Genomic DNA, 14,823 nt, shown 5'->3' with positions numbered 1-14,823 from the left:
ACTTGTACATTTGTAACTGAACAACCCAGTCTGACAATTTAATAGTTTATTTTGTGAAGATAAATATTTTGGATTTCTTGAAATTCCACAGTTGAAATACAAATGACGTTATTTAGAGAAGTTAAACTTCACTATAGATTTGAGGGAAAGATAAAAAATGTAAATAATTCCATTTCTACAAATATATTTAGATACTTGTTTTTAAAATAGTGTTTAAATGTAAATTAAAATATTCTTGTATTTACACCTTGTTACAATAATGTTTTCTAAATAACCTTTTTTCTTTCTTATTCTACATTGAGATCTATCTCACGGTAGAAAATTCTGACAGGAGTGAATGACCCCATCCACCCCCATCTGCTACCCCTGGGGCAGGGGACAGGGAAGGTGGGGGCTGGGGGTTCCCAGGTGTCCGGTTTTCGACTGGGACCTCCAGCTGAAAAGGGAAACTGGCAGCGTCGGGTCAGCACAGAAAGTCCAGTTGCTGCAGTAACTGGCCCCCACCACTGGGGGTGGGTAGAGCAGCAGGGCTGGGAGGGGCCAGTCTGTGCCGCGGGGTCACTGTCAGGGAGAGAGATTCCCTCCGGCCTGAGCTGGGACCGGGCAGATTATCAGGGGAGCCGCGTTTGTATCCCCAGCGTGGAGACCAGGATAGAAATAAGGGTGGAGCTTCCCGGAGAAGGTGTCAGTGAAAGTGAAGAGATGGGACCTGTCAGTCACATTGTAAAATGAGACCTCGCCCGCCTCATAGTCCACGAAAATCCCCACCCGGCTGGGCCTGACGCTCATGGGGAGGGGGGTTGCGGGAGAGTTGAGGGCCTCGTATTCCCCACCCTTCAGCCCCACGACCCAGTATCCATTCCCAGGTGAGAATGTGTCCTGCCCCTTCCTGCTCACAGATTCCCTACAAACCCCCAGGTCCCAGTCAGATTTGTCTCCCACCTCCACCTCCCAGTAACGCCTCCCGCCCGTGAACCCCTCAGCGCCCGGAACTTCAGGAAACGTAACAAATCTCTCAGGGTTGTCGGGCAGATGCTGGCGTTTGTCTCCCTGTCTCACACGTTTCCGATCCTCAGACAGGACGAGGTCGGGATGAGCCGTGTCTGGATCCAGAGTCACATCCACTGGGGAGAGAGTCACAGTCAGGGCCGGGGGCAGGGGCTGGTCACTGGGATCAAAGGGGAATTAACCTGCGTCCCCATTAATCACTGGGGGGGGGTTGTGGCCTGAGGGGAGTCAGGGCCCCTCTGCCTGTGAGGAGACATTGAGGGGAAGGGGCAGGAGGAGCGGGGGAGGGGTGGGAGGGTGTCAAGGGAGGCGGGGAGGGGAGGTGACAGACTGATGCGGGGAGAGGAAACGGGAGGGGGAGGTGACAGGAGCGGGAGGGAGGGACATGGGGTGGGGCAGGCACAAGGGCTATAGGGTGATAAGGGAAGGAAGGGGCACCAGACAGGGGTGTGAAGGGAAGGGCAGGTTCCAGGGGGCTGCAGGGGGTGGGGGGGAGGGGTGGGCTCCATGGGAGAAGAAGGGGACAGACCCCAGGAGGCTGCGAGGGGCAAGGGATGGGGCAGGCACCAGGAGGACAGGGGTGTGAAGGGCAGGTTCCAGGGGGCTGCAGGGGGTAGGGGGAGGGGTGGGCACCAGGGCAGAAGAAGGGGATGGACCCCAGGAGGCAGCAGGGAGCAAGGGAAGGGGCAGGCACCAGGGGGCAGAGGGATGTGAGGGAATGGGGGCGCGCCAATGGGGCAGGGGAAACCAAGGGGCGGGTGATCTGCCAGGGGGTGAGATGATGAGGAGTGGGGAGGTGAAACCATGGGGGGGAGCAAATGAACAGACATTGGTGCCAAAGGGGCAGAATGGGGGTGAGGGAGCAGGTGAGCAGAAGGGGGGCAGAGAGAGGGGTGTGGAGAAGGGCAGGCCCGAGGGGGGCAGAGGCGTGTGCAGGGAGATGTGGGCACCAGGGGCCCAGGGGCTAGGAGAGGGTGAGGGGAGGGGTGTGGCAGTGATGAGGTGAGGGGAAGGGCTGAGACCACGGGGGCAAGGGAAGGGACTTGCACCAGGGAGGCAGAGGGGGCAAAGGAAACAGCAGGCACCAGGGAGGCAGACGGGGCCAGGGTAGAGCTGGGACTTGGGGCAGAGGAGGAGCTGGCACCAGGGGACTGGAGGGTGGTGAGGGATGCAGGTGTCACGGAGCCAGAGGGGGAGGGGAGGGGCAGGGGTGAGAAATAAGGAGAAGGTGGCATGGGTGATGGTGGCAGAGGGGCGAGAGGAGAGCAGGGTCAGTGTGGCAGAGGGTGGTGAGCGGCTGGGCACCAGGAAGGAAGGGAACAAGGGGAGGGTCAGGTGTTGGGGGGCAGGAGGAGGGAAGGGGCAGGCAGCAGAAGGGTGCAGGGGGAAGGGAAAGGGCAGGTGCCAGGGGATTGAGGGGACTGAGCAGGCACAGGGAGGGCAGAGGAGGGGAGGGAGAAGCACCGGGGGCAGAGAGGGGTGAGAGGCAGGGCAGGTGGGCAGAGGGAGGTGTTAGCGGAGGGGATTGGGGAGAGGAAGGTGCCAGGGGGTCAGAGTGGGGCTAGAGGAGGGTGGGCACAGGGGTGAGGGAAGGGCAGGTGCCAGGGGTCAGAGAAGGAGAGGAGCAGATGCCAGGAAGGCTGAGGGGAGTAAGAAGGGCAGGAGGAGGATGACGGATGGGGTAAGGGCAGTGGCAGGCAGCAGATTGGGGTGAGGGGAGGGGTGGGAGACATGGCACAGAGGAGGGGAGGGGTATAAATGTGTGCTAATCGGCTGTTGCTAATGAGGCCAGGACAGAGGGGAGGGGAGGGGAGGGGGCATTTCCCCACTTACTGCCCCCTCCATCTAGGAGAAGCTGCTCCGGGGACCAGTCCCAGTTCACACCTGCAAAGCGCGTCTACACTAGGGGTTTGCACCGGTGCAGCTACATCAGTGCAAGGAAACCCCGGCAGACATGGCTGAGACACTGCTGTGCCAGGGGCCGTAACCCCTCCCCTCACTGGGGTCAGGGCGAGCTCTAACATTTTTGCCACCCCAAGCAAAAAAAAAAAGAGCGCCGCCCCATCCCCGAGCGCCGTGTCACGCCGCTCAAGTCCCCACCCCCAGCATCACCTGGCCAAACTAAAACCAACAAAAACAAACCCCGATCGCCGCCCCCTCCCAAGGTGCTGCCCCAAGCACGTGCTTGGTAGGCTGGTGCCTGGAGCCGGCCCTCACTGGGGTTATGGATCAATAATTACAGGGTCACTGGAGCAGAGGAGCTGGACTCTGGGCTCCCAAGTGGGGCCCTGACTCACTGAACTGAAGAGTCATTCTCACCCCCACGCTCTGGCCCAGTGCCCATGGCAGTGTTTACACACAGGGGAACGTCATGAGACACCCGGAGCCCAGAGGTTCGAGCTCTCATGGCATCACACGGAGGGATTGAACCTGGGGCTCCCAGCTGAGGGCCCAGCCACTGGGCTAAAGGCTACATGGGAAGCGGCGGCACCTTTTTCTGTTCATTGAAACTAGTCAGCAAACCCGACATGGATTCGCGAATAGATTCTCTTGACCCAAAATATAATTTTGCAGCAAATAAACTATTTGTCCAAAACATTTCACCCAGCTCCACTGCAAACCTGTCTGAGCAACTTAGGAGCCCCAATCCCAGTGACCTGCAATGAGAGACTGTCAACATCCCCAGAAACGCAGTTACAGGCAGGCCAGGCTCAGGACATCAGCGATGAAACACTCCAGAGCTGCTGTTTAATTTGCCCTTTGCAGACAAATGCCCCCTGGGCCCCTGATCTCACCCCCACAAATCAGGCTGAAAATGGAGACTTGGCTCCAGCCTGAACTCTCTGCCCAGAGCCATTTGTCCCATGGACGATGCTAGCGGCACAGACCCTCTGCAGCTGCACCTGGGCATCTCCCAGGGCGGATAACAGTCACAGAGACCGTCTCAGAGCCCCAGGAGCCCAGGCGTCTCCATCTAACGACTGTGCCAGCCACCCCCCTCGCTCCGATTAACCAGCCCTGGGTCAGACACGCTGGAAACTTTCACACCCAGACCCTGGAGACACTTTGGGTCCTTCTACACAGCCTGCAGCAGCGAGTCTTGGAACAGGGTGGACAGATTCAGGCTTGCGGGGCTCCCTCTTTGGAATTCAAAATAGCCGCATAGATTTTCAGGTTCTGGCTGGAGCTCAGGCTCTGAAGCCCAGGGTGGAGCCAGGTCTGCCCCTCACAGTGCAAGAGGGGACATTGCCCCTCCCTTCACCCCCAGGGCAGGGGAGTGAGAGCCCTCGGCTTCCTGGGCAGTGGGGCCTCCCAGCACAGGTTCCTGGGTGAGCGTGAAAGTGTCTCCACACAGAGAGCTCTGTACACCCGGCAAATACACAGATGTGCCCATGGACCAGGATCCGGGATGGTGCTCTCCCCAGGAGTGATGGAAGCTCCCTAAAAGTAGAGGGGTCACCCACTCGTGCCAGCCCTTCTCCCTGAGCTCCTGACCCCTGCACCCCTGAACCCTCATTCTCACACTGCCCCTCCTTCCTGAGTCCCTGCCTTCACACCTCCGCTTCCCCAACACCCTGACCCCCTGGTCGCTCCTCTCGGCCCCCTCAGCCCCCTCCTGCCCCCGTCGCTCACCCTTACAGCTCCATTTGTGCCAAGTCATGCTGTACAGAGGACACCATTTTGCAGAGTGTGCTGCCCTGCCCCTGTAATGCTTATAAAAACTCACAGAAACTTTTTCAGGGGACAAGGCAATACGCCGTGTTTATTTAAAATGCTAAAGAAGTATTAAAATCAGTATATGCACACGCACGCATGTGCACACCCCCCCACAAAGATTCTGCAGCTGGTATAGTTACCAGTCTTTATCGTTTCTCAAGTCAGCCTAGTGGCCAGCTAGACCGAACAGGAGTGGGAGCTGCGCCTTTGGAGGATCAGGTGCGTCCGACGTTGTTGGTGCAGAACGAACCCAAAGTCTCCTGGCTCCTGCCCATCTTTATAGCAGTTGTCTCTTGTATAAATCTATGGATTTTGCTGTGTCAGCTGGGATTCATTAATTACAAATTTGCCATTCTCACAGTGATGTTTGGATCCTTAGTCACAAACTGGGTACTGCATGTTTACACAGGGACAAACCTTTCCAAAAACAGCACTGTCTGACTTGAAACTGGACAAATGGCCTGCCTAGAGATGCGCCTTAAATAAGTTTTTCAACCAGTTTAGTTTAACTTGCGTGAAAGACTGTCTGGACACTCTTAGTTTGGGTTGAACAAGACTTGTTTTAGTTCATCTCAAATCAATTAGAAATCAGGTTAATCTAAACTGCAGTAAGCTGCTTTTAAAATGAAATAAGAGGAGCCTCCACACAGGGATTTGCTCTGGTTTAACTTTCTACCTAAATAGTTCTAGCACTACAAACCATAGTGCAGCTGCATTGAGATCAGTATAAAGTGACTCTTTCTGGTAGAGCTTATTCACCTCCCCATAAGGGAACAGCTGTACTGCTATAAACATCTCTGTATAGGTTTAACTCAGTCTGCACTAGGGGGGCGTTTAATCACATTAGTTTAAAAAGACTGTTAGTTAAACAGGTGTGAACAAACCAGATGGGGAGTCACTTCCTGTCTCCCAGGGGAAAGTGCTACTGGGATACTGAAGACAATACAGAGAGAACTTGGAGCCATGTGATGGTTTGGCAAAGAGGGCTCAAGCCCTAGGGATCCAGGACTTGGGCCTTGGCTACACTTGAGAGTTACAGCTGTTGGTGGCTTTACAGCGCTGTAACTCGCTCCCTGTCCACACTGGCAAGGCACATACGGTGCTGTATCTCCCTGGCTACAGCGCTGCTTGTACTCCACCTCCACGAGAGGAATAAAGAGTATAGCGCTGCTGCTGCAGTGCTGGGGTGCCAGTGTAAACAGGGAATAATCTTAGTACGCAGTGACTGACCTCCGGAACCTTCTCATAATCCTTTTAAGTGAAGGTCCCGCTCTTTGGTTTGTTGTGAACTCTGGGCTCTGGAGCTGCTTATCAAAAAACCAAACACACACCCCTGTTTGCTGTGAATGAGCAGAGGCAGGCAGGGGGCTCCTTTTGGAACGTCCACGGCTAGTGTTTGCTTGAGGAGAGGGGGAAGGATGGGGGCTTGAGGAGAGAAGCAGCGTGGCGGGTGGGAGGGGGGGGTCCATTTCGGAGCAGCTGCTTCTCAAATCTGAGGGGAAAAAAGGCTGCTGTTTGCTTTTAGTGAGTGAGAGAAGGGTGGGGGAGGGGGTTGGAACTAGCAAGGCAGCTCCTGACACAGTGTTGGCTCCAAAAATCCACTTTCTCTCTCCCCCACGCTCCTTGTCACACTCCACCCCACCCCTACCTTTTGAAAAGCATGTTGCAGCCACTTGAACGCTGGGATAGCTGCCCATAATGCACCCACTCCCAATGCTGCTGCAAATGTGGCCACAACAGTGTGCTGCTAGCTGTCAGTGTGGACAGACTGCAGCGGCAGTGCTTTCCCTACTCAGCTGCACCAAGACAGATTTAACTCTCAGTGCTGTACAGCTGCAAGTTTAGCCAAACCCTTGGATGAAATGGTGATGTGAAATGTGGGGAGGTGGGAACTTCACCTCCAGAGAGACCTGGTCTGTCTGGGAGTACCAGGGGCTGGGGAACTTCAAATACCTTCCCTGACTGCAGGAAGCCCCCATTCCTGCTGGGGAGTGTGAAGACAGCCGCCAGGCAGCTTCAGAGCAGTTATTTGTCTGTGCATCTCCTCTCCACTTCCCATGCAATGATCCTGCAGCCTTCAGCTATGAATACAATGCATGCAGGGAGTCAGCCACCTGCATGCCTGGGGATGTAGCAATGGCAGTGATGGCCTCTTTGCCCAAGAACACTATCACCTATGATAAGTATGCGGAGACATGAAGACAGGAGACAGTGGTGGGGGAAGGGTGATGGCCCCAGGGGCATGGAGGGATCTGGTGAGAGTAGCAGAGACATCAAGGACATCAAGGTGGAGGGTGTAAAGAAACCATGTTCCATGGGAGTAAGAATGGTCTAATGCAGGGGTCGGCAACCTTTCAGACGTGCTGTGCCGAGTCTTCATTTATTCACTCTCATTTAAGGTTTCACGTGCCAGTCATACATTTTAACGTTTTTAGAAAGTTTCTTTCTAGACGTCTATAATATATAACTAAACTATTGTTGCATGTAAAGTAAATAAGGGTTTTAAAACTGTTTAAGAAGCTTCATTTAAAATTAAATTAAAATGCAGATCTTATCAGTTTAGTGTGATCCTTGCCCTGACTTTTCCTTGCTGAGTTTTCCAATGTCTGGCACGTATTTGGATACTTTAAGCTGCACACAGGCTTCTGAGTGATCAGTTGTTAACTGGCTCCGAGAGGGACAGAGGACAGATTTCATGTATGAAAATACCTGTTCACACAGGTGTTAGGTAAAAAAGCAAGTCCTTACTCACCTCTCCAGCACCCGAGTTCGTGCGGAGTTGGTATGGGGCTCACAAGTCTGTCAGAGACCAGACAACAATTCGTTGATCAACGGGCTCACACCATCCTTAGCTTAAGAGCCAAGCTTTGGAGTAAGTGTGGCCAGTTTATTAGGGGTGAGCATCAATGTTTATACACAGAAGTAAACAAAGTGATTAACAGATCATAATGGTTATGCATAATCAATCAAGATTCTACAGGATAAAACAGGTTAAAATGTAAATTGGAGAAGACATAAGAGGAGATGACTACTTATGGCTACTTATTGGGAGGGGAAGGGTCATGAGTAGTTCGCAGGTCAAAACTTTTGATTAAAAGTTTCAGACAGAGACATGTAGTCTGAGTTAAGTTTCAGTTCATAAAGAGTTCAGACTCAACATTCCTCCATTTGTAGCTATTGGGATAACTATTTACCAACAGCTACACCCCATTTTAAGGTATGGGGCTCACAAGTCTGTCAGAGACCAGACAACAATTCGTTGATCAACGGGCTCACACCATCCTTAGCTTAAGAGCCAAGCTTTGGAGTAAGTGTGGCCAGTTTATTAGGGGTGAGCATCAATGTTTATACACAGAAGTAAACAAAGTGATTAACAGATCATAATGGTTATGCATAATCAATCAAGATTCTACAGGATAAAACAGGTTAAAATGTAAATTGGAGAAGACATAAGAGGAGATGACTACTTATGGCTACTTATTGGGAGGGGAAGGGTCATGAGTAGTTCGCAGGTCAAAACTTTTGATTAAAAGTTTCAGACAGAGACATGTAGTCTGAGTTAAGTTTCAGTTCATAAAGAGTTCAGACTCAACATTCCTCCATTTGTAGCTATTGGGATAACTATTTACCAACAGCTACACCCCATTTTAAGGAGCCAAGGGCCGCTTGGCAATTTCAGCCTGGGCCAACTCGAAGAGAGTAAGGCCTTTGGCTGAAGTAGAAAAAGAATAAACTGACCCACATGAGTTTATGAGGGAGGGAACACACTGAATACAGCAACACAGTATTATAAGGATTACTATGGCCCCAACAATACCCACCAAGAGGTTTTTAACCCACCCAAATCCAGGCAACCAATTCCATAAGGCTCCCCACCAATCATAAGGTGGCTGGCCAGAGGAGTAGTTCTTAGCCATTTCCCTTAGATGTTTGGTACGTTGAAAAGTGTCAGGGTAGGTGTCGTTTACAAAAACACAGCATTTTTCATTTATGAGGGCACAAGTTCCTCCTTGGGCTGCTAACATTATGTCTAAAGTCATTCGGTTTTGCAAAGCTAACTGGCACAGCTGGGACATTTTCCCAAATCCAGGTGCTCCCTCCAGGAACACTGCAGTCTGGGTTGTTAAAAGAACCTGGTGGGGTCCAGTAAACCTCGGCTGGAGGGCGTCGCCACGAACGAACTTTTTGGCCCAGACAAGTCCCCTGGTTGGAACGGGTGGATCTGTTCTTCTAGTGGCACGGTCTGGGAAAACTGCGAGGCTTTCCAAAGGGTACGGAGGTGAGCCTGTAGGGAGAGAAACTGGCACGCGGTCATATGATCCCCTCCCAATAGTGAAACATCAGCACGTGGTAGCACCCCGCCTTTGAAAGGGGGATGTCCATAGAGCAGTTCAAAGGGGGATAATCCCAATACACGGGTTGGGCGAGTGCGAAGGTGAAACAGGACCAAGGGAAGTACCTGAGGCCACTTTAACCCTGTTTCCTGACAGTATTTAGCCAATGTAAGCTTAAGCTCCCTATTTATACGCTTAACTTTCCCGCTAGACTGGGGGTGGTAGGGTGTATGAAAGGAGTGTGAAATGCCCAGTCCTTGTTCTAGACGGCCAAGGACATTACCAGTAAAGTGGGGTCCGCGATCTGAATCAAGTATGAGAGGGATGCCAAAACGGGGTGCAATGTCTTTAAGGAGGATCTTCGCCACTGTGGCAGCAGTACAATTAGCAGTAGGAAAAGCTTCGACCCATGAAGTCAGAGGGCAAACCAAAACAAGGAGGTGCTTTTTTTCAAAAGCCTTTGGCATATTTGCAAAGTCAATTTGAAGATGTTGAAATGGAGCAGCAGGCGGAGGTCTTTTACCCTTAATTTTGTTAAGAGGCGGAGCAGGTTTATTACGCTGACATGTGCTGCATGCTTTCACTATTGACAGGCAGTAGGGTTGAATGCCTGGAGCATACCAAAAGCGAGCGATGGTGTCCACAAGGGCGTGCATGCCGTAGTGACCCCCCTTATCATGGTGCCAGTGAACTGCCACGGGGTATGTGGAGCGAGGGAGGCAGGCTCGGCCATCCGGCATAAGCCAGGTCCCTTTGACCAGAGTGGCTCCGAGGCTCTCCCACGACTGTAGTTCAGCAGCGGGTACTGGTACGGGGTAAAAGCATACTTGCTATTAGTAAAAATGGTAACGGTCTTACCAGCGGCCAACTGGCAAGCTCGGGCCAGGGCGTAGAGTTCGGCGGCTTGGGCTCCCCAGTTGCCTGGCAGTGAGGCGGCCTCTTGAATGTCCCATTCAGAGGTGACTGCATAACCGGTGAAACGCTTGCCATCAACATAGAAGGAGCTTCCGTCCGAGAAGAGGATGCAATCAGGGTTGTCCAGTGGCACGTCAAACAGGTTGTTCCTTATCTGTAAGATGCTATGAACTACTTCCACACAGTCGTGCTGATCCTGGAGGACTGGCAGATCAGGAAGCAAGGTAGCTGGATTAAGGGGCCCACACCTTTCAAAAATTAGGTTAGTGTCTTCTAGAAGTTCGGCCTCTAGCTGCTGCTGACGATGGGCCGAAAAGACTTAGGTCGTGCCCCTACGCAGAAGGGCTGACAAAGCATGAGAGGTCCAGACCGTGGTAAAATGACCCAGGGTCAGGCTCTTTGCCTTTGTGATCAGCAGGGCAGCTGCTGCCAGAGTCCGGGTGCAGGATGGGGTTCCCTGAGCGACAGGGTCGATCTGCTGGGAGTAAAAAGCAAGCGGGAAATGGTGGGGCCCGCTCAGCTGTGTAAGGACGCCACTAGCAATTCCGCCCCTCTAGTGGACAAAAAGGTGAAAGGGTTTGCTGTAATTGGGGGGGCGGAGAGACATGGAGGAGGCCACACTGTCCTTGAGTAACTGAAAGGCTTGAATCGTGTCTGGGGACCACTGCAAAGGGTCAGGAGCAAGGTTAGCAGTCAGTCGGTGGAGCGGTTTGCTCAACTCCCCGCAGGACGGCAACCAAGGTCGACAGAAGCCAATTAATCCTAAGAAACCTCGAAGTTGTTTCTTGGTGTTTGGCAGAGGGCAGTTTTGGATAGTCTTTATGCGGACTGGGTTCATTTGTTTCCCCTCTGGGGTTAACAGGAAGCCCAGATATCGGACCTTCTGTGAGACCCACTGAATCTTGTTAGGGTCTACCTTGTGGCCTCTGGTGTGTAGGTATAATAAAAGTGCCTTACCATCGATGCGGAGGGCGGCTTCTTCGCGTTACCTAGTAGGATGTCATCTACGATAGGACTAACGTGGATCCCTGCGGACTGGTGAAGCCTTCCAAGTCGTGGCGGAGGCATTGGCTGAAAATCGTGGGGCTGTCTCTGTAGTCTTGAGGAAGTCGTTGCCAGACATAACTTTGTCCCTTCCAGGTGAAACCAAAGAGATATTGAGAGTCTGGGTGCACAGGAATGCTGAAAAAGGCTGATTTTAAGTCAATAACAGTGAACCACTCAGCATCCCAGGGGATTTGGCTGATGATAGTAGCTGGATCAGGAACTACTGCATGAAGAGGGACCACATACTGATTAATAACCCGTAGATCCTGTACAAAGCGCCAACGAATAGGGTTTCCGTCCTTTTTAGGAGGCTTTTGACAGGCAGTATAGGGTATTACAGGGAGTGCGCTGAGGGCGGACTAGCTTTGTGCAATGAATCCTCGACCATGGGGCGGATGCCTTCCCGAGCTTCCAGCGACAGGGGGTATTGGGGGACTGACGGGGGGGCTAAGGAGGGCTTCACTTGAATCCTTACTGGCTCTGCAGAAAGGAGCAGGCCAACATCAGTGTCAGAAATTCCCCAGAGGGTTGAAGGCAAGTCAGTGAGGTCAGGGGAGAGAGAGGGGGGGGGGGGGTTTCCCAATTACCCTGAGTTAGGGCCGAATTTTCTAACACTGTCATCAATAATCCTACCCCTTCAGGAGTGCAGGTTAAAGTAGCCTCAAGCTTACAGAGTAAATCCCGGCCCATCAAAGGGATCGGACAAGCTGGGGAAAAAAGAAAACGGTGAGAAAAACATTTATCAGCATAAATAACATTTAGAGGCAAAGTGAGTCCCAGAGACTGTGGATTGCCTTCCACCCCAGTTGCAGTTTTAACCTCAGAGGATAGCCAGGGAGAGGGGGCATGATTTAAAAGAGAGAAAGTAGCTCCAGTATCAATGAGGAAACAGACAGGCAGTCCCTGGACTGAAAGGGTTAGATGAGGCTCTTTGCTGGGAGGGGAGAAAGTGAGGAAAGAGCTGGCTAAAGACATTAAGGAAAAAAGACCATCACATTGTTTGCCTTCGCCCCCGGGGTACCGTCATTGAGAAGGCTGAGTTCGCTGCAGCTGCTGCTGTTGCCCGTAGTTGATCCAGGCCTGAGGAACGGGCTGGGCTGGTGGTGCAGGGGTGGTGTAAGTATCTGCGGATGCGACCGGACCCTCTGGGCGTCCCCAGGGGCATTCACGTTTAAAGTGACCGGGTTGTCCGCACTGAAAACAATTTCCTGATGGCTGGGGTTGCCAGGACCCTCTTCCCCGAGCACCCTGAAATCCCCTGCCACGGCCACGGCTTCTGCCTCAAATACCACCGCAAAAAGCTAAAGCCATCAACTTATATTCTTCCTTTTTCTCTTTCTTTTTACTACTTTCCCTTTCTTTCTCCCATGCAAAATCAGCTACGTCCAACACTGAAGTGACTGACTCACCTCCCCAACCAGGGCGAAACTTTAAGAAATAATCCCTTACAGGGGGTACTGACTGATTCACAAAAAACGAAATAAGAGTAGTATGCATCCTGCTGCAGCTGCTTGATCTTTTGCCTAGTAATTACTTCTTCCGAGGTGTGCCCCTCCATTTCCTCCTTATCCCTCTGCAGAGATTCCAATCTGGAGTCCTGCAGATTCCCCTCTGCACTCTGGAGAGAGTCCCCTTGTGGAGGAATAGGGGCAGGTGCAGTGGGGACCAACTGACGAGTTAAAACACGCCGTGGTTTACACCCTTCATCGAAATAACATGGAGGGGTTCACTCGGAAGAATACCTGACTGCCATAATTTTTAAAGATTTCCACAGCTCTGCTGCTGTGTCCCAACAAAACCAGTAACATAACTGTCCCGGATGGTCTTTTTCGATCTGGCTCCTTACTCCTCTTAAGGCAGCCTGTTCGAAAGAGCCATACGAAGGCCACCTCATCTCCGGGTCAGCCAATACCGCGGTATACCCAGTCCAATTCCTTACACACAGTGTGTACAACTTCCTCCTAGACATTCCTGTCTGTACTGGGAGTTTCCCTTCATTCCATAACTTATTTACAATCCCCAGCGGGCTCTCAAGAGGCACGCTAGTCCCTTGACCCATGGTGTCTGACAGGAGCCCTCCAACTGGCGTTTATCCTGCTGTCCAGTACACGACCCCTCAATATTGAATTGGCTGGGAGAAATCTCCCGTGGCGCCTGCCAATTCGTATATGAGTGGTCTGACCACTGGACAGAGGCACCGCACCAGAAGGAATCCCGGACGAGCCCCCAAATTGTTAGGTAAAAAAGCAAGTCCTTACTCACCTCTCCAGCACCCGAGTTCGTGCGGAGTTGGTATGGGGCTCACAAGTCTGTCAGAGACCAGACAACAATTCGTTGATCAACGGGCTCACACCATCCTTAGCTTAAGGAGTAAGTGTGGCCAGTTTATTAGGGGTGAGCATCAATGTTTATACACAGAAGTAAACAAAGTGATTAACAGATCATAATGGTTATGCATAATCAATCAAGATTCTACAGGATAAAACAGGTTAAAATGTAAATTGGAGAAGACATAAGAGGAGATGACTACTTATGGCTACTTATTGGGAGGGGAAGGGTCATGAGTAGTTCGCAGGTCAAAACTTTTGATTAAAAGTTTCAGACAGAGACATGTAGTCTGAGTTAAGTTTCAGTTCATAAAGAGTTCAGACTCAACACAGGTATGTGGATCCAAATGCTGAAAGCATTGCAAACGCAATTTTCTTCAAAGAGTTAAATTTCACTGGCAGGGACGTCAAGCAGGTCAGAATAGAGGCCCCATGATCTCTCTCCATACCTTCAAGTGCACTCCGCAGATCTCCAAACTGTGATGCCCACAATTCTGAGCTTTTTAACTGAATGAGCCACATTTCAAAGTCTTCAACACCCACCCACCAAAATAGAGACAAATCAAAGTCGCTTTAGTTGAACTTTCCAGGTTTAATTAGAAAAGAAAGCACTGGGCCAGATCGCTGGAAATCTTGAAATCTGTCAGAAAAGTCTGATTCCAGTTCTTGCCTGTACATTCTAATCTGAACGTCCAACACAATGGGCTGTTCCAAATGGCATGATAGTGATGTAAGCAGTAAATCAGGACTTAAAAATATCCCAGCACAGTGGTGCTGGAGCAATTTTTAAGGTGAGGGTGCTGAGCTGTACCCCCTCTTGCCCCTGTCTGCACCCCTCACTGCCCCAGGCTGGGGCCAGTGGGCCACAGCTGGGGGTTGCTGCAGAGCCCTGGGCTGGTGGCTGGGACCCCAGGCTGGCAGCGGGCTGAGCGGGGCTGGTGGATGGAACTCCAGCTGGCAAGGGGCCAGCAGCTGGTACCCCAGGCCAGCAGTGGAGCTCTCGGGACCAGTGGCCAGGACCCGGGCAGTGTGAGTGCCACTGAAAATCAGCTCAAGTGCGGCATTTGGCACACGTGCCATAGGTTGCCTACCCCTGGTCTAATGGTTATGGCACTGGGCTAAGAATCAGGAGACCTGGGTTCTCTTTCCACCCTGCAGGGTAAGTCAGCAATTCTTAGTGCACAGACTGTAGATTAAAATAGGGTTGACTTCTTCAGGGACAAGAAACTGTCCAGAGCTGTGGCATTTGATGCCCTTTCAATTATCCTGTCCTGGTTCCATCAGGCAGTTTGTGTTTCCACTGCTTGGTTGAGTCTCTCTTAGATCTCCAAGGAGACCGTTGAGTGCTCTGGGTAACATTCTCTGGTTTCATTGGAAAGACAGCAGAGAACCCAGGGAGTTACAGAAGGTTCTGGTCACCCTGCTGTCTCTGTCATATGCTTTGCAGGAGTTCATACAGGATCTCATGCCAGGCA

The 14,823-nt window shown here is 51.8% G+C and overlaps 1 protein-coding gene across 1 annotated transcript; it reads right to left on the bottom strand.

Moving 5' to 3' along the window:
• Window positions 1-564: 564 nt before the first annotated feature.
• On the bottom strand, window positions 565-3,538 carry LOC120394800 (E3 ubiquitin-protein ligase TRIM39-like). Its single transcript, XM_039518949.1, has 2 exons — window positions 3,532-3,538; window positions 565-1,118 (listed from the first exon to the last, which is right to left on the bottom strand). Exons 1-2 carry the CDS (start codon window positions 3,536-3,538, stop codon window positions 565-567), a joined length of 561 nt encoding a protein of 186 aa, XP_039374883.1.
• Window positions 3,539-14,823: the final 11,285 nt, after the last annotated feature.

This window comes from Mauremys reevesii, unplaced genomic scaffold (assembly GCF_016161935.1).
Source record: "Mauremys reevesii isolate NIE-2019 unplaced genomic scaffold, ASM1616193v1 Contig79, whole genome shotgun sequence".
NCBI classification, from domain to species: Eukaryota; Metazoa; Chordata; order Testudines; family Geoemydidae; genus Mauremys; species Mauremys reevesii.
This window is presented reverse-complemented; position numbering and strand designations above follow the sequence as displayed.